Below are 24,145 nucleotides of genomic sequence, written 5' to 3' on the forward strand. Positions count from 1 at the left end.
AGCTCTGCTCCCTCCTGCTGGCCACATGTGCATGTACTTGTGCCTTACACCAGGGAAACCCAACTGCAGGAGATCCGAATATTCATTTAACCAAACAGCGCTTCATCAGAGCTGCTTGCAGGTTCCCTGCTCAAAGTTAGGCGCATGTTTTGAGGTAATCACTGTTACAGAACAGACTGTGAAGGAAGACAGAGTTTGCATCTTGGGAGTCACAGGGGACTGAGAATCCCGACACCTGTGCTGAGGGTTGGGCTTGGCCATTAGAGCAAGATTATTCCTGTGGTAATCGGAGGGTATGAGGAAATAATGAATTGGGGAGGATAGGGTACTTTTTATAGCTGTCACAGCTTTTGTAATACAGTGGTTGTGGGTCCCTGACATGGACAACTGTAGAAGTGGTGGCTGAGGTTGTATAGTGGAAATGCTTTTCTTCTGCTTTTTAACCCAAATGGCCATCCAACAGTCATAGAATAATGAATCTGGAAATACTAGTTTGCCTCAGCAGGCAGAGCCTCTGCTACCCAGCGGTGCTGTGTGACCGCTGTGTCACTTGTCACCTCTGTCACTGAGCGCAAGGACAGTGTAAAACCCAGGTGCTTTGGAAAGCTCCCCCAGTCTCTGCTGATGTGCAAAATCTGTCTCATGTGCACCCTCAAAATACACATGGAGACAGGACGAGCAGACCTCAGAAACATCTGACCCTGCAGGCCGGACGTCCCGAGTCCCGCATCACCAGCTGATGCAATCGCAAAGCCTCCCAAAGTCATCAAGCATTTCCAGGATGATCCCCGGCTGTCCCCAGGGCGCCCTGGCTGCTGCCACCTCAACCTCTCTTGCCACATCTCTGGCTGCCCTCACTGCTCGCCACCCTCTGTGCCGCAGAGACGAGGCAGACGCAGACATTGCCGTCCTCATCCCTTTCGACTGCCGCGGCTGAGACAGGTGAAGTCCTGAGACTGCTTCTTCCCTGCCATAGCTCAGCAGCAGCCATGAGCTCCATTGTGCACGTTGGGATTTGCATCCCCAGGCCTTGAACAAATCCAGTGGGGGGGAATCCACAACTGCTCTGGGCAAGGGGTCTCGACACCCTCATTGCAAAATCTCTTCTCAAGAGGTTTGCTGTTCTCTGATGAGACAGGACTTGCATGGTACAGGACCAAGATGTCACCAATGGATGACTGAGATCGTTTAAAGAACCACTGTCAAAGGTATTAGCAAAAGTGGGTTTAATATGATGTCGGAAAAGTGCGATTTAACGAAGTTCCATTGCAAGGTTCACTATTACTGTACAGCACAATCATTTGAACAGTGATTCAGAACTACTAAGGCACAAACCAAAGTACCAAGACACGATTCTGCTTTCCTGGGGACTTGGAGACCTCACCGCCCACGGGGCCCCATCACAGCCCAGTTCACCAGCCCTGGACCCAAATACTCGGTCCAGGGCCCAACGGGTAAGACAAGGATCAGAGTGGTGTGTGGCACGTTGAGCACACCCGTGGTAAAATCAGCTACAAACCCACTTCCCTTCTCTTCCTAGGTTACATCAACCACAACCCCACCAAAGTCAAAGCCCCCGTGTACACATGCAGAGGGGCAAGATCCTGCGGAAGGCGGCTGCTCCCCAGGCCCTCGCTATTATGTGGAGCCCTCCATGACCAGGACTGGGAAGTACGTGGCTCCAGCCTACGCCGTCGCTGGACTTCCCAGGATAAAGACGGACATCACACCTGGACCAAGTGAGTAACATTCCTCCAGTTGATTGTTCAGACAAGGCAAATACATTTTCACGTTTCCCTGCTACACTGGTACAAAAGATAGATGGGTACAAAAGGCTCAGCTCACCCTTTCAATGAGCTGTCATTGTTTTCTGGCAGCTGGCACTTCTGCAGCTGTTAGGGAGAGCAGCTCCTGGTGAAATTGCCTCCTTGGCTTGAGAAAAATGCCAGAACTTCACCACTTTTGTGCTGTCGTCCTCTACCCTAGGCGATTACAGCCCGGAGAAGTCCAACCGGCACGTCTTTAAGTGCCCGCCTGAGCTGTCCATGGGCTTCCGAAACAGGGGCGTGAAAACCGACCTCGATCCAGGTAAGTGACCGCGGGGAGATGGAAACCCTTGCAGCTGGGGTGGCCTCTAGTGACAATCTGCTGCTCAGCTTTTCAACCAGAGTGAGTTGGGAAAGGGGGCAGACATCCTTCCTGCTGCGCTGAGCAGCCTTTGTGGGGTGCCTGTCTCTGCCCCAGAGGTTTCTTCCCTTCCCGTTCCTTTTGCAGGTCCCGGCACCTACACCTTGCCCAGGGTGCTGGGCCCCAAAACGGCGCACACGTCTGCCAGCCCGTGCTACTCCATGAAGAGCAGGAGTCAGCGGGATCGTTATGATGCCGATCTCGCCAAGGTGAGAGTCACATCCAAGGGCCGCAGACACACACAGACAAAAATCAATGCCCAGGCCTCCACCAACTTGCAAGAGAAGGGCTGTGGGGTTCCCAAATCCTTTGCCCAGCTTGCTGAACTGGCGCATGCCGTGCTGGCAAGGCGTAAGAACAAACACCGGCCATTTCCACCCAGCAGCTCCGCTGACTGTCTTACAGACCCCAGGGCCAGCGGCGCTCCCGAAGATTGAGCTGGACATTTTCAAAACCAGAGCTCCCGGGTACTCCATGGGAACCCGAACTCAGCTCCGAGATAAGACCGTCAAACAAGGGCCGGTGGACTACCACACGGGAAGGGTAAGGTGGCCGCCTTCTGCTGAGCGCGGCTTTGCCAAAGCATCTCCCCTTCCGCTGGGTCTGCCTGGAGCTGCACAGTGTCCTGCTGTAGTGACAAGGTGCAGGACAGCCCTCTTGTCCCTTCCCTTGTCCCCAGCCCAGCAGAGGGAAAGCAAGGAACACTGCTTTTCCCTTCCGATGTCTCAGCCAGCAAATGTTACGGGCTCATACATTGCGAGCTCTTCAGGAGGCCACTCCTCAGAAGGGACAAGCAGACAGGTCCCTGCCTTCCTAATGCCGGGAAGTCAAATTTGGAGGAGAGGGGAATCTAGCAAAGTCTGGCTGGAGCTCGACATCCTCTGGACTCAGACCCAGCTCAGCTCACCTCAGCTTTTCACACCAGCTGTGAAAAGCTCTTCAGTTTGTTTGCTGCTGAAAACTAGGTTTTTGTTTTACTGTCTGCAAACACAAACTCAATGGATGTCTTTTACCTCCTGCTAAACTGTTTTTCTCTTTTGTTCACATACATCCCCCAAATGTGAAGGAAATCCAATGAATCACAGCCTCAGGACACCTCGAGTGCTCTGCTAATACTTGAGGTTTCCAACAAGCGTGCTGCAGCAATAGGTGCAGCAAGCTGGAGGCTGCAAGGCACACATACAGCGGTGTGCGATGAGGAGCGGCCAGTGCACATCGGCACCCTTGTTCTGGCAGACGGCCGTTGCTGAGGACAAGTCTGCTGGGTCAGGACACTGAACTCCGCTGCACCCACAGCCAGCCCTGACCAAAAGGAGACAGAGAGAGACGCAGAGCGACTGTCCAGAAACGGCACTGGGCTCAGGGGGACGGGCAGGGCAACAGGCACCCAGACAAGCGATGACAAGTTCCCATGGTCACCTTTTTCTCCTTTACCCCTTCCAGGTGGAGCTGATCAAGCCCCAGGCACCTGCAGCCACCTTTGGACTGCGCCATTCCGTGTACACGACTCCCCTGATCCTCAATGTTTGGGATGTCCTGAATAAAACAATGTGTTGCTCAGAGAGACAGCTCCAGTTCATCTCCTCTGCCAGTGTCCGGTGCAAACTCAAGACATTTGAGAACATCTGCTGCCTCAGGCACCCCTGGGGTAGAGACACCTCACCTGAGGTTCACGCACCTTTTCCTCCCATGTTTCAAACTTCTGAGCTTCATAGGAAATGTGTAAATATTTTTATACACATGTTGAAGATCTAGAGGAATTCTGATGATCAGGGAAAAAGAATTACAAATTCGAAAAAGATTCCTCCAAGTTCCCTTTGCAAAGAAAGTGCAAAGGCCAGTCAAGCGCGGATGAACTAACCCGTGTCCCTGAGAACCTCATCTCCGTCTGTCCAACCCCTCCAGGGATGGTGACTCCAGCACTGCCCTGGGCAGCCTGTTCCATTGCCCCACAGCCCTTTGGGGAAGAAATTGTTCCCCAGATCCAACCTCAACCTCCCCTGGCGCAACTTGAGGCCGTTTCCTCTCGTCCTGGCGCTTGTTCCTTGGGAAAAGCGACAAATTCATCGGATGTTACCAGCTGACTTCTCTATCAGCTTGCACAAAACTTTCTTTCCTGAGAAGCAGGCATGAAGTGGATCTATACCATAACACTGATCTATACCATGACACTGATCCATACCACACTATGCAGCCCTGCTTGCTAAGGCCTTTGGGTCTTTGGAGCGGGTATTGTCTGACTCAAGTCCCCACCTACCAACACAAGAAAAGAGCATTTTTAAGGATGCCAGAGCAATGAAGAAGTCTGTGTACAACGGGACATTCCACTCTATGGCTTGAACGTGAACCCAAGGAGCATCAATTCCTGTAAGTTTTACTCCATTTGAAATATGGCATCTATAAATCTATATGATGCTGAAACCAGGTGTGAAGAAAACTCATGACTACTCTAAAGCCCATGTAATAAAACTGCCCAGATTTAAGATCACAGATATATTCCAAATATCTCAAGTCGACCATCGTGCTCGCAGGCTCTTGTCTTGCTGGGGCGCTTGAACTACCGCAACATCTGCACAGCGAGCTGCAGGAATCCAGGAGCACCCTGGAGTGCAGGGAGGAGAATTTCTGAGACCAGGGAGTAGCCCTGGGGGATGAAAATTTGGATGTGAGTTGACAGTGTGAGCTCGCAGCTCAGAAGGCCCATGGTATCCTGGGCTGCACCTTGGGCTGTGAGGTCACAGAGCCGCGCTGTGTCACACCCTGGTGTGGAGTGCTGTGCACGGACACCACTCCGGCAGTGCTGGCAGCGGCAGCAGCGGCGGCAGCAGCATTTGCAGCGGCAGCAGCATTTGCAGCAGCAGCAGCAGCGGAAGCGCCAACATTTGCAGCAGCGGCGGCTGTGGCCAAAGCAGCAGCAGCAGCAGCATTGGCAGTAGCAGCATTTGCTGCAGCAGCGGCAGTGATCACAGCAGCAGCAGCGGCACTTGTGGCACAGCCAGTGGCAGTGCCACGATGCAGGCGTGGGGGCCCATAAACCCCTCGCTCCTCTTTATCCTCCTCCTCGTGGCCCTGCAAGCCCAGGGGGTCGGGGCTGCGCCATGCGGACAACGGGGAGCCGGTAGGCGGGCAGGCGGGGACCAGCACTCAGCCCAGAGATCTCCCAGTAAGAAATCCCCGAGGATCCGTGTGTTGGGCCATCCAGCCCTTGACGGGTGTTACACACGGCCTGCAAACAGTATTTGGAGAGCTGCCAGGTGCCAGAAAGCAGGTCACCCCGGCCCCTCTGCAGCTTTGGAAACCTCCACCCACGTCTGGGGCCCACGTCATTAACTGACACCCCCTCCAGTCACCACAGGTCTCTGAGAAAGAAGCAGATAAGAAGATCTAACGGAATGTGCTTGATTCCAGATGTGCCTGTAGCCGATGGACTCACGACTCCACAGCCGGCTCTCATCCAGAAACATCGCGGCGATCCCTCAGGTCTGTTGCTTGAACGAGTGAGCATTTAGGGTTTAATATTCTGAAGACGTCCATTGAAATATTTCCTGGGAGCTTCTCTGTTGTGTCTGTCTGCAGACATGGCGGCACGCAATGGATATCCAGGGTACCAGCTGGCTTCCAGGGCTGACACTCGGGGCAGTCTCATGGGTACGTCATGGCTTTTCGCTTCCTTTGGGAGCTGCCAGCTCAAAGCTATTCAGTGATGACGGTATCACAGTGTGTGATGGAAACTTCTCGTGGCTGTTCAGTTGCAGGTGTGAGCACAGGGAGGGCTTTTCCAGCTCCTCCGGTGGGTCCCGCGCCGCAGCTCACCGGGCATGGCAAGGGTGAGTGCTCAGGCTTGGCTGAGTTCACGGGCTAAGCACTCGTTTTCAGTATTTTATTTCTCAGGAATTTAACTTTCTACTTTTCATTAAGGTCATCAAAGAGCAAAGCCTAAGGCAGAAAGACGGAAAACTTCCCAGCATCCATCAGTCCTGAACCAAGTCCTCAAGGAACTGGACAAAGTGCAGCATGGTGGGTATATATCACTCTAGAGCAGAAGACTTGGGAAGTGGAGGTTTAGACACATGTGCTTCTTAGAAGGGTGCCTTCCCCAACTGAACTGACACCCTCAAATGCCCAGGCTTTGTTTCTGAGTGTTATCAATGTATTTTGAGAAATACTGCCTCCTGAAGACATTGGTTCTTGAAGAGGTTACTTCTAATTAAACTGAATCCGTTTCTTTTTAAAGACCTGGGCTACGAGACTGTGCAGAACGAGCCGTTCTGTGGTGTGTATCACAATGTCTGATGGACACTTCTCGTGGCTGATCAGTTGCAGGTGTGAGCACAGGGAGGGCTTTTCCAGCTCCTCGGGTGGGTCCCGCGCCGCAGCTCACCTGGCATGGCAAGGGTGAGTGCTCAGGCTTGGCTGAGTTCACGGGCTAAGCACTCGTGTTCAGTATTTTATTTCTCAGGAATTTAACTTTATATTTTCAATTAAGGTCCTCAAAGAACAAAGCCTAAGGCAGAAAGACTAAAATCTGCCCGGCGTCCATCGGTCCTGACCCAAGTCCTGAAGGAACTGGACAAAGTAGAGCATGGTGGGTATATATCGCTCTATAGCAGAAGACTTGGGAAGTGGAGGTTTAGATACTGGATATTGGTTCTTGAAGAGGTTACTTCTAATTAAACTGATTCTGTTTCTTTCTAAAGACCTGGGCCATGAGACTGTGGAGACCGGGGCGTTTCAGAAAGGAGGCGGTCAGGTAGTGCCGATCTACGATGAAGGCATGTTGGCAATGAAGTCAGGAGGCATGCCAGGTAATTGCTGTCCTCTGGTCATCCAGTGTCATAAACCAAAATCCCTGTGTCTGCAGGCTCTTCAGCAGCCAAACTCTTGTGGTGAGTCCCCCCAGGCACAAGGGAGGGGATCCCTCCTGTGCACTGAGGTCCAAAGGGATGAGCTGAGAGATGGAGCACGGCACAGGGGGAACCTGCCCCGTTCTCCTGCATCCTCTGCTGAGGCTTTACCTTTCTCTGATTCTTGGCAGAGCTGTCCAACCCTGGGGAAGCCCGCCAGGCGGGGTTCAAAGACCTTCTTGACAAGATTCCAGGTATGGAGTGGCCTTGCAGGGGCCAGAAGTGGGAGACAAGTCCTGAAGGCCAGGGGCGTGCAAGCTGTGCCCGTGCTGGAGCAAAGGCAAAGGGGGGAGTGAGGTTCAGGTGTCTCCCCATGGGCCGGACTGTGTCCTCCTGGGGTGTGGGTCCCCCGGGGAGGGAGAGCTGGGGGTGGCATTCCCTGACACAGGGGCCGTTTGTGTCTGTCTCGCTCCAAGGGACAGTTGGCCAAACAGCTGTCAGACCTCGTGTGAGATCACCCGTAGTGTGCACGAAACACTAAGGTACAGAATTGTTCCTCCAGGTGGGAGCGTCGAGAATAGAAAAAATACTACGGATCCTGCGACCTGCAGGAAGTACTGCATAGAAACTGCCGTGGCGAGCTTGGGCTTCATCCTGTTTGGGCTGGGGCTGTTTTGTGCATGCTGGCTGTGCTGGAGGAGGAGACAAAAGTGAGTTGTTGCGCGGGGGGTGTTGTCAAACTCCTGTATCAGATGGCGGCCATGAGCCATGAAGCAAAAATCACCCTGTTGGGTGCTGCTGTAAAGCCCAGATGTTCACCTCGGCCAGGGTGTCCCTGCAGCTCCCACTGCAGCTTTCCCGTGCAGCCGGGTGCCCGCACCCCACAGGGCGCCCAGCGTGCCCCGTGGCCTCGCACCCGCCCAGCGCTGCCCCGCAGCCTCGCACCCGCCCGGCACCGCGGCCACGGCGGGGCCTCAGCAGCCTCTTCTCTCCGCAGGCGCCGCCAGGCCGAGGCCAAGGCAGCTGGGACCACGGCACAGAAATAAACACAGTTCAGCAGCACACTTGCCTGGGAACTCACCCGTTCTGCGCCAAACTTCATGTCAGGGCACACAGGGAGGTGGATGCCCGTGGTGCCAGCGGGCAGGGAGCTGGGCAGGGGACCCTCCGCCGGGCTGGGGGGACACGGCTTCCCTGGTGGGACCAGCCTGCGGAGCTGGGCCAGGAGGGAGAGCTGCAGAGAGAGGGAACCTTGGAGGCTTCTCACTAAATGACTTGGACTTCATGTCCATCAATTCCCATTTTTACCATCACATCACACATTATGATGCTTAGTGCATCTCCCAGCTTTTTGATTCCAGTAGAAGCTTAAATTAACCGCGTGTCCTACAGTAACCATTAAAGCTGGACAGAAGACAGGAAACTACTGCTGAACCACGTGCTGCCGAACCGTGTGCTGCCATTTCTTTCTATGAGCTGCGATTTCCTTCTGTCAGTCATTGCAATGTATGGAGCAAGAGACCTGAGAAATTGCCTTTCTTAGATTCCACATTAATAGATACGTATGTGTGTGAAAAATGGAAATTAGACTCATGAAGGAAGTCCACATTAGTTATGTTTGCATCACGGGCCATGCTAATTTCTGAAGGCCTCGAGGGAACAACTTCAGTGCTTTATTCAGCTTTGTTCACTAACTGAAACGTTTTCATTGAAATAAACCTTTTCACCAAAACAAAGTAGTTTCCTGGCAGTCTGCTGATGTTGTTAATCTTTCAATAGTATTCAGTTTCATTGAAACAAAGATGCTTTGCTACCTTTACTTCAAAGTATATAATTTCTGGGAGACTTGCCATATTAATTTGCTGCTATTTACTACTATATTTTATGATTTTGTTTTGAGATGTGTCCAATGCCATGTGTCAGAGTGCTGTAATACTGGTCCCACAGGAAAGTGGCACTTTTTGTATCCACGTAGTGGGTGATTAAATACAATCCATTTCAAAATAAGGATCAAAATAAGTTCCTGAGCATTGAATTGTCTGTCAGAAGGGAATTCCATATTCCAGCCTACAGCACTAACCAATGAAGCAAAGTGTTTGCTTCTTCCAGACCACGGGAATTTAATTGGCATATCGCATTCTGGCAGGTTTCTTGCTCTGATGGGGCTCTCGTTACTTTTCACAATGATCATAATTATTCAGATTTAAATTGATTCAGGTTCAGACTGATGAGGAAGAGAAGGGGACTCCAAAAGAGGTTGCTGAGCAGAGACATGACAGCAAAGGCTCTGCTGAACCTGAAGAGACGCCAATACCGGGACTCTCAAACTCTCCGTGTCTGGACATAGATATATAGATACTCTCAACAGTGCAGAAAATGGGAGCTGCTCACCTTACAAAAAAGATCCTGCTCAACAAGGAGGAGACCTGAGCTTTATCACTAAACACAACTCCCGTGATCTACAACCATCACTTCAGTAACTTGGGCTGCCTGGAAAATACAGCTCTTCACCTTCCCTCGTTTAATTCAAATTGTCATTTCCATTCCAAAGGCCACCCATTAGCATTCCAAAGTCACAGGACTTTCTCCTCAGCTCTGCTTTTCTCACATTCAGGATGCTGAGACAACCTGATCTCTGAGGGAATTTTTGGTTTTTAAACAGAAAAAGAGATATTCTCATTCGAGACACCAACGAGAGGTCTAGCAAGAGTCTTTTGTGAAAAAAATACTTCAGCTGCTGTAAACTAATCCAGCTGGAACTCCATAAAGGTGTGGGGCCCTCGCCGCCGCCTCAGCCGCCTCTTCCCGCCGTTTTTCCCGCCCGTTTTTCTCCCCTCAGGGCCCGGCGGCCCCTCAGCGTCTCCCGCCGCCGCCTCTGCCCCTGCCCTGCGCCCGCTTGCGGGACTGCGCAAAAGTGAGTTTGGACAGGAAAACCCTCTCTTTTAAAATAATGTGCTGGTGACAAGTAATTCTGCAGTCTTTACAGAGAGTCCCTGCCACAGGCTTAGTTTGCACACAAAAGAAAATTGAGCAACGTGACACGAAAGTGAAGTATTCATGAACCTCCCTCACTGAACAAGCACCGATTTCAATAAGAATCTACATCACAGAAAACAAGCTGAGGTAAGGTGAAAAAAATTATTCTTGCCACCTAAAGTAACAGACCCCCACAGGGTTGAATTGCCTATTTATTGTAAGCAGTGGTTTTGTAAAGCTTTGGGGAGAGAACTGACGGTCCTGCTCGGACTCTTGCCGACTCCAGCCCTCGCTCAATACGTGAGTACAGGGACCAGCTCACACACACCTTGCTGCTGTTTCTGTCCCACCCCTTGGGCACAGAGAAATCTGAAACTTCTTTCATGCATAAACCTCTAAAACCTCCAGATGACCATCTGTCATTTTGACAATATTCTGGTCACTCTAGGCGCTTATGGTGAACCCACATTTCTTCTGTTAAAAGAGCAATTTTCTAAAGCTTTGGGGAGAGAACTGACTAACTTGAAAGACTAAAAGTCTTGTTTAATTTTGTGTTCTAGTTTCAGAACCAGCAAGTCACCAGGGAAATCAGGGTTAATGGCAGCATCCAAATCCTGAGCATCAAAAGGGAAGTGCACGTGGCCGGCAAAGGAGCGAATCTGGGACATGGAAAACCATTTGGAACTTCAACACAGTGAGCGGCAAGGAGCAAGCGTGTTCAGAAAATGTACAGCGAGACTAGCTCTGCTAAAGCTGACCAAAATACAGGACTTGTTTCTTTAGTCTTAACATTTTGAGTCCAAGTTTGAGGAAAAAAACCTCTGCATTTATTACTATTTGAATGCAATTTTTAATTCCAATCTTAAGTATTGAAAAACTGAATTCCTAGTTCTCAATAACTTTATTTTCCAGGGCTTTGTTGCAGCTGAACTGATGTCTGACAGAATTTGCCTCGTTTCCACAACGAACAGAAACCTGATGCCCAGCTTTGATGTACTTCCCTCAGTGGTTCAGGGCTTCTGGGTGAGATCAAAAAGGGTGCTTGCAGTGGAGGGTTTTAATGAATCACAGAATCACAGAATGTTAGGGATTGGAAGGGACCTCCAAAGATCATCTAGTCCAATCCCCCTGCCAGAGCAGGAAGACCTAGGTGAGGTTACACAGGAAGGCGTCCAGGCGGGTTTTGAATGTCTCCAGAGAAGGAGAATCCACAACCTCCCTGGGCAGCCTGTTCCAGCGTTCCGTCACCCTCACTGAGAAGAAGTTTCTTCTCAAATTTAAGTGGAACCTCTTGTGTTCCAGCTTGAACCCATTACCCCTTGTCTTACTGTTGGTTGTCAGCAAGAAGAGCCTGGCTCCATCCTCGTGACACCCACCCTTTATATATTTATAAATAATGGGTTTGTGTCATTGTAGATAACCCTTGGATAAAACCCCACCCTAATTTTAAAGGTTTAGGTTTGCAGCTTGCTCTCTTTAGCCTCCCTGCACCTGGACTCCCTCAGAAACATCCGCCACAGGAGCTGAATTCAGCGCTTGCCAAGGGCCCCAGAGTCACCCAGGGGATGAAAAGCCCGCACTAAATACACCCAAAACACCAAATACACCAAAAACACCAAACACCGAGTCATCATCCAGACACAGAAACATGCACAGCATTCAATGGACCAAGGCACTGATCTTGCTGCATTCTGTTCTTTGGTGTTTCAGGTCTGAAGTGTCAAGGACGACCGACACAGGTGATCACATTCGTCCTCGGCCAGACAGTTGTCCCTGACCTCAGGATTTACGGACCTGACATCTTCAACGTGTGCAGAGTCCACATCCGTAGTGGCTTCTCCAGTTGCCGGTGAGTACAACTAGATGAATTCTCTCTGTAACGAACTGATATAAACTGGAACCTTACTGCAGGCTGATTGTCTGCAAACCCTGTATGACAAAGGTGCTCTACGGATCAGGTGCAGGCTGTTGCATTTGGACACAGCACCATTTCCACCCCCTCGCTGCTTGCTTTGCTTTCGTCATTGCTTTGGTACTTGAGATGGCTCAATTTGATTAAAACACGAGTGCGATGTGCCTGGTATTAAGGGCTGCCAAAGAGCACACAGATCATTTAACACCTTATCTCCTGGTGCTTGCTTTTCTTCACAGAATCACAGAATCACAGAATCACAGAATGTTAGGGATTGGAAGGGACCTCCAAAGATCATCTAGTCCAATCCCCCTGCCAGAGCAGGAACACCCAGATGAGGTTACACAGGAAGGCGTCCAGGCAGGTTTTGAATGTCTGCAGAGAAGGAGACTCCACAACCTCCCCGGGCAGCCTGTTCCACTTTTGCATCACCCTTACCGAGAAGAAGTTTCTTCTCAAATTTAAGTGGAACCTCTTGTGTTCCAGCTTGAACCCATTACCCCTTGTCTTACTGTTGGTTGTCACCGAGAAGAGCCTGGCTCCATCCTCGTGACACCCACCCTTTATGTATTTATAAACATTAACGAGGTCACCCCTCAGTCTTCTCTTCTCCAAGCTAAAGAGCCCCAGCTCCCTCAGCCTTTCCTCATAAGGGAGATGCTCCACTCCCTTCAGCATCTTCGTGGCCCTGCGCTGGACTCTCTCCAGAAGTTCCCTGTCCTTCTGGAACTGCGGGGCCCAGAACTGGACACAATATTCCAGATGAGGTCTCACCAGGGCAGAGTAGAGGGGAAGGAGAACCTCTCTCGACCTACTAACCACCCCGCTTCTAATACACCCCAGGATGCCATTGGCCTTCTTGGCCACAAGGGCACAGTGCTGGCTCATGGTCATCCTGCTGTCCACCAGGACTCCCAGGTCCCCTTCCCCTACACTGCTCTCTAATAGGTCATTCCCCAACCTATACTGGAACCTGGGGTTGTTCCTGCCCAGATATAAGACTCTACATTTTCCCTTGTTATACTTCATTAAATTTTTCCCTGCCCAACTCTCCAGCCTGTCCAGATCTCGCTGCATGGCAGCACAGCCTTTTGGCATGTCAGCCACTCCTCCAAGCTTGGTGTCATCAGCAAACTTGCTGATAGTACACGCAATTCCCTCATCCAAGTCGTTGATGAATATATTGAATAATCCTGGTCCCAGAAATGACCCTTGAGGGACTCCACTAGACACAGGCCTCCAACCAGACTCCGCCCCATTGACCACGATTCTCTGGCTTCTCTCCTTCAGCCAGTTTGCGGTCCACCTCACTACCCGATTTTCCGGTCCATACTTCCTCAGTTTAGCCGTGAGGATGCTGTGGGAGACGGTGTCAAATGCTTTACTGATGTCGAGGCAGACCACATCCACTGCTCTGCCATCATCAATCCACCTTGTTACGTCTTCATAAAAGGCTATGAGGTTGGTCAAGCACGACTTGCCCTTGGTGAAGCCATGTTGACTGCCCCTGATGACCCTCTTATCCTTGATATGTCTTAAGATGGCACCAAGGATGAGGTGTTCCGTCACTTTCCCAGGGATGGAGGTGAGACTCACCTGTCTATAGTTGCCCGGGTCCTCCTTCTTGCCCTTTTTGAAGACCGGAGTGACATTTGCTTTCCTCCGGTCCTCAGGGGGCACCTCTCCCGTTTCCCAAGACTTGGCAAAGATGATGGAGAGTGGTCCAGCAATGACTTCAGCCAGCTCCCTCAGCACCCGTGGGTGCATCCCATCTGGATCCATGGATTTACAGACGCCCAGATTGCTTAATTGCTCCCTAACTCAGTCCTCATCAACCAAGGCAAACTCCTCCATTGCCCTGCCTTCCTCTGGAGCCTCAGGGGTACGAGGCTCCTCAGGACAGCCTCCGGCAGAGTAGACAGAGACAAAGAAGGCATTCAGTAACTCTGCCTTCTCTGTGTCTTCTGTCACCAGGGCACCCACTCCACTCCTCAGTGGGCCTACATCGCCTCTGCTGTTAGTTTTATCTGCCATGGATTTGAAGAAGCTCTTTCTGTTGTCCTTGACCCCTCTCGCCAGGTTTAACTCTAAGGAGGCCTTAGCTTTCCTAGTTGCCTCCCTACATCCTTTAACAACAGCCTTATATTCTTCCCAAGTGGCCAGCCCCTCCTTCCATGATTTGTAAACTCTCCTCTTCCACTTGAGCTTACCCAGCAGTTCCCTGTTTAAACACGCAGGTCTCCTGGCTCCCTTCCTTGACTTCCTACGTGCCGGGATGCTCTGATCTTGAGCTTCGTAGAAGCAGTCCCTGAATGTTAACCAACTGTCTTGGGCCCCTTTACCTTCAAGCAGCCTGGCCCACGGGATTTCCCCCAGCAATTGTTTGAAAAGGCCAAAGTTGGCCCTGTTGAAGTCCAGGGTTGCAATTCTGCTTGCTGTTCTGCTCCCGCCACACGAGATCCTCAACTCCACCATTTCATGGTCACTGCAACCAAGGCAGCCCTCCACCTTTACTGCTTCAACCAGACCCTCCTTGTAAGTGAGGACGAGATCCAGCAGCGCACCTCTCCTAGTCTGTTCCTCCACCATTTGCATCAGAAAGTTATCATCAATGCACTGGAGGAACCTCCTAGACGGTGGCTGGCTGGCTGAGTAGTCCTTCCAGCAAACATCAGGGGAGTTAAAATCCCCCATAACAACCAGAGCCTGTGACTGTGAGGTCGCTCTCAGCTGCCCATAGAAGGCCTCATCAACTTCCTCACCCTGATCTGCTGGCCTGTAACAGACACCCACATCAGTATCAACCCTGCCAGCCTGCCCCTTAATTCTCACCCACAGACTCTCAACTCGCTCCTCAACTGCACCTGGACAGTACTCTCTACATTGTAGTTGCTCTCTCACGTAAAGAGCAACTCCACCACCACGCTTGGCTGGCCTGTCTTTCCTGAAAAGGACATCGCCATCATTGACCACATTCCAGTCATGTGAGCTGGCCCACCATGTCTCTGTAATTGCCACCAGATCGGAATCTCCTGACTGAACGCAGGTTTCTGACTCCTCCTGCTTATTCCCCATGCTGCGCGCATTGGTGTACAGGCACTTCAGGGAGCGAGCCGAGTACACTGATTTCACCCTAGGGGTGTGGGGGGCCTCCTGGTCTTTACTGATTCCAGCATGCAGCCCCACCGATGCAAGCCCAGCTACAACCCCATCCCCCTTCAAATCTAGTTTAAAGCCCTCCAAATGAGCCCTGCTAATTTCTGTCCCAGCATCCTTTTACCCCTGTGGGATAAACCTTTCCCACGTATCACTGTCCGGACTGGTGTCTTATAAAACCAGCCGTTATCAAAGAATCCAAAGCCCTGCCTGTAGCACCAGTCTCGAAGCCAATCATTTACGGACTTAAATTTTCTATTCCATCCCACATCATCACCCGAAAATGGAAAGAGGGAAGAGAAGATAACTTGAGCCCCACACTCTTGCACCATTCGTCCCAAGGCCTTGAAATCTTTCTTCATTTCCCTCAGACTACGGGATGCAGCTTCCTCCCCATCTGTCTCAAGATCAGTAGTGGGTAGCAGTCCGTTGGGTGCACCAGGTTGGGAAGTGCCCTGGTGATGTCCCTGATCCGGGCACCAGGTAGGCTACAAACTTCCTGATGATGAGGGTCAACTCTGCATATCAGGCCCTCTGTCCCTCTCGGAAGGGAATTGCCTACTACGATTACCCTTCTTTCTTTTTTATCGGATGCAGTCTTGAGGTGTGGAGTCAATCGCCTCTTCCTATGTGACCTTGTAGGAGGCCCTTGCACCACATCCCCACCTACATCTTCTTCAATATCCAGGCCCTCAAACTTATTACGGAGGGGCACCTGGGGAAGCAAAGCAGGTAGACAGGGGGGTTGCCCGTGACGCCTAACTGGAACTTGCTTCCAACCCTCCTCAGCTTTTGGGTCCCCTATCTCTGCCCGAGAGCGACAGGGCAGGGACTGTCTCGGGGCTTCCCCCTCTGTCCGACAGGGCAGGGGGTCCATCACCTTTTGGGGGGTTCCCCCTTGGGGCCTTTCTGCCTGGCACACACCAGGGAGTTACTCCACCAGTCGATCTCCTTTTCACACTCCCTTTCTTGTTTGTAAAGAACTCCAATCCATCTACAACGAAGGAGTCTGCACTAGACTTAATGCCCTGAATCTTGTGCAGCTGAACTACTGCTGTGCCAACACCAAGGTCTGAAACTCTCACCTTTCTGGAACCACGTGCGGATGCCCGATCGCACCTGCACGAAGCCAACCCTCATGCTGTTCTTCCCTGGCATCTCCTCTGCCAAGAGTTCCCTTCCTGATGATTCTAATGCAGAAACAGGTCAATTGTTGACCACAGCTTTCAACGAAGCGCCTTAGCATGGATTGAATCCGGCTACTTTCTCATTACTGTACCCTTCATTATCTACGAGCACATCCAGAAACATAGTTTGATTGTATCTACCCTTTTGAGCCCTTCAAATGCTCTTTCAAAAGCCTGATCTTGACACAGGGTGCAGCCATAGAGGAGAGCGAGTGTCAGTGTGTGGTCCAGGGAAACATGCCTCACATTCAAAATCTTGTTTCACGTGCACGAGAGGTCGAAGAAAAGCAGGACATTGCAATGAATTTGCCTTGTTTTTAGGGAAGAGGTGTCTTAATTTGTAGGATTTACAGATTTGTTCTGTTCCTAGAGTCCTGTATTTCCTCTGCTCTAATGAAAATGGCAGGATGCCCTGGGTTACCCTGTGAATACAAATCTCTCTCTCAGAACACCAGCCATGCAAGGTCCCGCAGTTTCTGTTCCCCTCTCACCCATCCCCAGAGGTTTATTCTGCAGCAGTTGGAGAGGAGACAGAGTTCACTTCGGCCCATCTCAGGCCAAAGCAGCTGCATTCCCTGCATTAGCACACACCAGTCCCTGCAGAGGAGACAGACAGCAGTTTGTTGCTGCCCATCTCTTTCCTTTTGCTGTTACACAAGTTCTTGGGATCCCCTTACACACCATCAGCTCTCCTTCTACTCAGGCTGAGACTAAATATGACAGAAAAGGCAAGAATCAAAGCTGAGGAGGGATTTTCACTTTATTGATAGTCATTAGACACTATCCTAACAGAATCTTTCAGCTCTCATCATGCCCTGCTCTGGTTTGGTATTGGCATTTCTCTATTTAACTCCCTTTCCAGCAGAGACTGGAAAGAAATATTTTAGCACTAGTATGTATGTTTTAATGCCAAACGTACATGAGTGAAAGAAAAGGAAACGTCAGATACTTACACACCAAAGAAACTTCCCACAGCAACAAAAATACACCCATGATGCCGATGGGATTTCTTTTTAAATCCTGTAGGATTATGTGAAATGCAGTCAGTAAAGTTGCGCCTTTCACTCTGTGCAGCTCTGCTCCCTCCTGCTGGCCACATGTGCATGTACTTGTGCCTTACACCAGGGAAACCCAACTGCAGGAGATCCGAATGTTCATTTAACCAAACAGCGCTTCATCAGAGCTGTTTGTAGGTTCCCTGCTCAAAGTTAGGCGCATGTTTTGAGGTAATCACTGTTACAGAACAGACTGCAAAGGAAAAGACTGAGTTTGCATCTTGGGAGTCACAGGGGACTGAGAATCCCAACACCTGTGCTGAGGGTTGGACTTGGCCATTAGAGCAAGATTGTTCCTGTGGTAATTGGAGGGTATGAGGAAATAATGAATTGGGGAGGATAGGGTACTTTTTATAGCTGTCACAGCTTTTGTAATACAGTGGTTGTGGGTCCTTGACATGGACAACTGTAGAAGTGGTGGCTGAGGTTGTATAGTGGAAATGCTTTTCTTCTGCTTTTTAACCCAAATGGCCATCCAACAGTCATAGAATAATGAATCTGGAAATATTAGTTTGCCTCAGCAGGCAGAGCCTCTGCTACCCAGCGGTGCTGTGTGACCGCTGTGTCACTTGTCACCTCTGTCACTGAGCGCAAGGACAGTGTAAAACCCAGGTGCTTTGGAAAGCTCCCCCAGTCTCTGCTGATGTGCAAAATCTGTCTCATGTGCACCCTGAAAATACACATGGAGACAGGACGAGCAGATCTCAGAAACATCTGACCCGGCAGGCCGGACGTCCCGAGTCCCGCATCACCAGCTGATGCAATCGCAAAGCCTCCCAAAGTCACCAAGCATTTCCAGGATGATCCCCGGCTGTCCCCAGGGCGCCCTGGCTGCTGCCACCTCAACCTCTCTTGCCACATCTCTGGCTGCCCTCACTGCTCGCCACCCTCTGTGCCGCAGAGACGAGGCAGACGCAGACATTGCCGTCCTCATCCCTTTCGACTGCCGCGGCTGAGACAGGTGAAGTCCTGAGACTGCTTCTTCCCTGCCATAGTTCAGCAGCAGGCATGAGCTCCATTGTGCACGTTGGGATTTGCATCCCCAGGCCTTGAACAAATCCAGCGGGGGGGAATCCACAACTGCTCTGGGCAAGGGGTCTCGACACCCTCATTGCAAAATCTCTTCTCAAGAGGTTTGGTGTTCTCTGATGAGACAGGACTTGCATGGTACGGGACCAAGATGTCACCAATGGGTGACTGAGATTGTTTAATGAACCACTGTCAAAGGTATTAGCAAAAGTGGGTTTAATATGATGTCGGAAAAGTGCGATTTAACAAAGTTCCATTGCAAGGTTCACTATTACTGTACAGCACAATCATTTGAACAGTGATTCAGAACTACTAAGGCACAAACCAAAGTACCAAGACACGATTCTGCTTTCCTGGGGACTTGGAGACCTCACCGCCCACGGGGCCCCATCACAGCCCAGTTCACCAGCCCTGGACCCAAATACTCGGTCCAGGGCCCAACGGGTAAGACAAGGATCAGAGTGGTGTGTGGCACGTTGAGCACACCCGTGGTAAAATCAGCTACAAACCCACTTCCCTTCTCTTCCTAGGTTACATCAACCACAACCCCACCAAAGTCAAAGCCCCCGTGTACACAGGCAGAGAGGCAAGATCCTGCGGAAGGCGGCTGCTCCCCAGGCCCTCGCTATTATGTGGAGCCCTCCATGACCAGGACTGGGAAGTACGTGGCTCCAGCCTACGCCGTCGCTGGACTTCCCAGGATAAAGACGGACATCACACCTGGACCAAGTGAGTAACATTCCTCCAGTTGATTGTTCAGACAAGACAAATACATTTTCACGTTTCCCTGCTACACTGGTACAAAAGATAGATGGGTACAAAAGGCTCAGCTCACCCTTTCAATGAGCTGTCATTGTTTTCTGGCAGCTGGCACTTCTGCAGCTGTTAGGGAGAGCAGCTCCTGGTGAAATTGCCTCCTTGGCTTGAGAAAAATGCCAGAACTTCACCACTTTTGTGCTGTCGTCCTCTACCCTAGGCGATTACAGCCCAGAGAAGTCCAACCGGCACGTCTTTAAGTGCCCGCCTGAGCTGTCCATGGGCTTCCGAAACAGGGGCGTGAAAACCGACCTCGGTCCAGGTAAGTGACCGCGGGGAGATGGAAACCCTTGCAGCTGGGGTGGCCTCTAGTGACAATCTGCTGCTCAGCTTTTCAACCAGAGTGAGTTGGGAAAGGGGGCAGACATCCTTCCTGCTGCGCTGAGCAGCCTTTGTGGGGTGCCTGTCTCTGCCCCAGAGGTTTCTTCCCTTGCCGTCCCTCTTGCAGGTCCCGGCACCTACACCTTGCCCAGTGTGCTGGGCCCCAACACGGCGCACACGTCTGCCAGCCCGTGCTACTCCATGAAGAGCAGGAGTCAGCGGGATCGTTATGATGCCGATCTTGCCAAGGTGAGAGTCACATCCAAGGGCTGCAGACACACACAAAGACAAAAATCAATGCCCACGCCTCCACCAACTTGCAAGAGAAGGGCTGTGGGGTTCCCAAATCCTTTGCCCAGCTTGCTGAACTGGTGCATGCCATGCTGGCAAGGCGTAAGAACAAACACCGGCCATTTTCACCCAGCAGCTCCGCTGATTGTCTTACAGACCCCAGGGCCAGCGGCGCTCCCGAAGATTGAGCTGGACATTTTCAAAACCAGAGCTCCCGGGTAATCCGGGAAAGACTAAAAGTGTTGTTTAATTTTGTGTTCTAGTTTCAGAACCAGCAAGTCGGCAATGTGAGCTCGCAGCTCAGAAGGCCCATGGTATCCTGGGCTGCACCTTGGGCTGTGAGGTCACAGAGCCGCGTTGTGTCACACCCTGGTGTGGAGTGCTGTGCACGGACACCGCTCCGGCAGTGCTGGCAGCGGCGGCAGCGGCGGCAGCAGCATTTGCAGCGGCAGCAGCATTTGCAGCAGCAGCAGCAGCGGAAGCGCCAGCATTTCCAGCAGCAGCAGCATTTGCAGCGGCAGCAGCATTTGCAGCAGCAGCAGCAGCGGAAGCGCCAGCATTTCCAGCAGCAGCAGCATTTGCAGCGGCAGCAGCATTTGCAGCAGCAGCAGCGGAAGCGCAAGCATTTGCAGCAGCGGCGGCTGTGGCCAAAGCAGCAGCAGCAGTAGCATTGGCAGTAGCAGCATTTGCTGCAGCAGCGGCAGTGGTCACAGCAGCAGCAGCGGCACTTGTGGCACAGCCAGTGGCAGTGCCACGATGCAGGCGTGGGGGCCCATAACCCCCTCGCTCCTCTTTATCCTCCTCCTCGTGGCCCTGCAAGCCCGGGGGGTCGGGGCTGCGCCATGCGGACAACGGGGAGCCGGTAGGCAGGCAGGCGGGGACCAGCACTCAGCCCAGAGATCTCCCAGTAAGAAATCCCCGAGGATCCGTGTGTTTGGCCATCCAGCCCTTGACGGGTGTTACACACGGCCTGCAAACAGTATTTGGAGAGCTGCCAGGTGCCAGAAAGCAGGTCACCCTGGCCCCTCTGCAGCTTTGGAAACCTCCACCCACGTCTGGGTCCCACGTCATTAACTGACACCCCCTCCAGTCACCGCAGGTCTCTGAGGAAGAAGCAGATAAGAAGATCTAACGGAATGTGCTTGATTCCAGATGTGCCTGTAGCCGATGGACTCACGACTCCACAGCCGGCTCTCATCCAGAAACATCGCGGCGATCCCTCAGGTCTGTTGCTTGAACGAGTGAGCATTTAGGGTTTAATATTCTGAAGACGTCCATTGAAATATTTCCTGGGAGCTTCTCTGTTGTGTCTGTCTGCAGACATGGCGGCACGCAATGGATATCCAGGGTACCAGCTGGCTTCCAGGGCTGACACTCGGGGCAGTCTCATGGGTACGTCATGGCTTTTCGCTTCCTTTGGGAGCTGCCAGCTCAAAGCTATTCAGTGATGACGGTATCACAGTGTGTGATGGAAACTTCTCGTGGCTGTTCAGTTGCAGGTGTGAGCACAGGGAGGGCTTTTCCAGCTCCTCCGGTGGGTCCCGCGCCGCAGCTCACCGGGCATGGCAAGGGTGAGTGCTCAGGCTTGGCTGAGTTCACGGGCTAAGCACTCGTTTTCAGTATTTTATTTCTCAGGAATTTAACTTTCTACTTTTCATTAAGGTCATCAAAGAGCAAAGCCTAAGGCAGAAAGACGGAAAACTTCCCAGCATCCATCAGTCCTGAACCAAGTCCTCAAGGAACTGGACAAAGTGCAGCATGGTGGGTATATATCACTCTAGAGCAGAAGACTTGGGAAGTGGAGGTTTAGACACATGTGCTTCTTAGAAGGGTGCCTTCCCCAACTGAACTGACACCCTCAAATGCCCAGGCTTTGTTTCTGAGTGTTATCAATGTATTTTGAGAAATACTGCCTCCTGAAGACATTGGTTCTTGAAGAGGTTACTTCTAATTAAACTGAATCCGTTTCTTTTTAAAGACCTGGGCTACGAGACTGTGCAGAACGAGCCGTTCTGTGGTGTGTATCACAATGTCTGATGGACACTTCTCGTGGCTGATCAGTTGCAGGTGTGAGCACAGGGAGGGCTTTTCCAGCTCCTCGGGTGGGTCCCGCGCCGCAGCTCACCTGGCATGGCAAGGGTGAGTGCTCAGGCTTGGCTGAGTTCACGGGCTAAGCACTCGTGTTCAGTATTTTATTTCTCAGGAATTTAACTTTATATTTTCAATTAAGGTCCTCAAAGAACAAAGCCTAAGGCAGAAAGACTAAAATCTGCCCGGCGTCCATCGGTCCTGACCCAAGTCCTGAAGGAACTGGACAAAGTAGAGCATGGTGGGTATATATCGCTCTATAGCAGAAGACTTGGGAAGTGGAGGTTTAGATACTGGATATTGGTTCTTGAAGAGGTTACTTCTAATTAAACTGATTCTGTTTCTTTCTAAAGACCTGGGCCATGAGACTGTGGAGACCGGGGCGTTTCAGAAAGGAGGCGGTCAGGTAGTGCCGATCTACGATGAAGGCATGTTGGCAATGAAGTCAGGAGGCATGCCAGGTAATTGCTGTCCTCTGGTCATCCAGTGTCATAAACCAAAATCCCTGTGTCTGCAGGCTCTTCAGCAGCCAAACTCTTGTGGTGAGTCCCCCCAGGCACAAGGGAGGGGATCCCTCCTGTGCACTGAGGTCCAAAGGGATGAGCTGAGAGATGGAGCACGGCACAGGGGGAACCTGCCCCGTTCTCCTGCATCCTCTGCTGAGGCTTTACCTTTCTCTGATTCTTGGCAGAGCTGTCCAACCCTGGGGAAGCCCGCCAGGCGGGGTTCAAAGACCTTCTTGACAAGATTCCAGGTATGGAGTGGCCTTGCAGGGGCCAGAAGTGGGAGACAAGTCCTGAAGGCCAGGGGCGTGCAAGCTGTGCCCGTGCTGGAGCAAAGGCAAAGGGGGGAGTGAGGTTCAGGTGTCTCCCCATGGGCCGGACTGTGTCCTCCTGGGGTGTGGGTCCCCCGGGGAGGGAGAGCTGGGGGTGGCATTCCCTGACACAGGGGCCGTTTGTGTCTGTCTCGCTCCAAGGGACAGTTGGCCAAACAGCTGTCAGACCTCGTGTGAGATCACCCGTAGTGTGCACGAAACACTAAGGTACAGAATTGTTCCTCCAGGTGGGAGCGTCGAGAATAGAAAAAATACTACGGATCCTGCGACCTGCAGGAAGTACTGCATAGAAACTGCCGTGGCGAGCTTGGGCTTCATCCTGTTTGGGCTGGGGCTGTTTTGTGCATGCTGGCTGTGCTGGAGGAGGAGACAAAAGTGAGTTGTTGCGCGGGGGGTGTTGTCAAACTCCTGTATCAGATGGCGGCCATGAGCCATGAAGCAAAAATCACCCTGTTGGGTGCTGCTGTAAAGCCCAGATGTTCACCTCGGCCAGGGTGTCCCTGCAGCTCCCACTGCAGCTTTCCCGTGCAGCCGGGTGCCCGCACCCCACAGGGCGCCCAGCGTGCCCCGTGGCCTCGCACCCGCCCAGCGCTGCCCCGCAGCCTCGCACCCGCCCGGCACCGCGGCCACGGCGGGGCCTCAGCAGCCTCTTCTCTCCGCAGGCGCCGCCAGGCCGAGGCCAAGGCAGCTGGGACCACGGCACAGAAATAAACACAGTTCAGCAGCACACTTGCCTGGGAACTCACCCGTTCTGCGCCAAACTTCATGTCAGGGCACACAGGGAGGTGGATGCCCGTGGTGCCAGCGGGCAGGGAGCTGGGCAGGGGACCCTCCGCCGGGCTGGGGGGACACGGCTTCCCTGGTGGGACCAGCCTGCGGAGCTGGGCCAGGAGGGAGAGCTGCAGAGAGAGGGAACCTTGGAGGCTTCTCACTAAATGACTTGGACTTCATGTCCATCAATTCCCATTTTTACCATCACATCACACATTATGATGCTTAGTGCATCTCCCAGCTTTTTGATTCCAGTAGAAGCTTAAATTAACCGCGTGTCCTACAGTAACCATTAAAGCTGGACAGAAGACAGGAAACTACTGCTGAACCACGTGCTGCCGAACCGTGTGCTGCCATTTCTTTCTATGAGCTGCGATTTCCTTCTGTCAGTCATTGCAATGTATGGAGCAAGAGACCTGAGAAATTGCCTTTCTTAGATTCCACATTAATAGATACGTATGTGTGTGAAAAATGGAAATTAGACTCATGAAGGAAGTCCACATTAGTTATGTTTGCATCACGGGCCATGCTAATTTCTGAAGGCCTCGAGGGAACAACTTCAGTGCTTTATTCAGCTTTGTTCACTAACTGAAACGTTTTCATTGAAATAAACCTTTTCACCAAAACAAAGTAGTTTCCTGGCAGTCTGCTGATGTTGTTAATCTTTCAATAGTATT

At 51.8% G+C, this 24,145-nt stretch overlaps 1 protein-coding gene and 1 pseudogene across 1 annotated transcript; both read left to right on the plus strand.

The window, feature by feature from the left end:
- Positions 1–1,234: 1,234 nt before the first annotated feature.
- Positions 1,235–5,123, plus strand: LOC135998445 (ciliary microtubule associated protein 1A-like; annotated as a pseudogene).
- A 642-nt stretch (positions 5,124–5,765) lies between these two features.
- Positions 5,766–20,065, plus strand: LOC135998446 (uncharacterized). The gene is given in 16 exon segments (XM_065651632.1): positions 5,766–5,835; positions 6,422–6,460; positions 6,885–6,992; positions 7,223–7,285; positions 9,871–9,945; positions 11,718–11,856; positions 13,210–13,267; positions 14,827–14,903; positions 18,598–18,689; positions 18,692–18,790; positions 18,877–18,937; positions 18,939–19,075; positions 19,323–19,424; positions 19,611–19,732; positions 19,931–19,992; positions 20,038–20,065. Coding segments are annotated over 16 exon segments (1,332 nt in total).
- Positions 20,066–24,145: the final 4,080 nt, after the last annotated feature.

This window comes from Caloenas nicobarica, chromosome 25 (genome assembly GCF_036013445.1).
Source record: "Caloenas nicobarica isolate bCalNic1 chromosome 25, bCalNic1.hap1, whole genome shotgun sequence".
In the NCBI taxonomy this organism is placed as follows: Eukaryota; Metazoa; Chordata; class Aves; order Columbiformes; family Columbidae; genus Caloenas; species Caloenas nicobarica.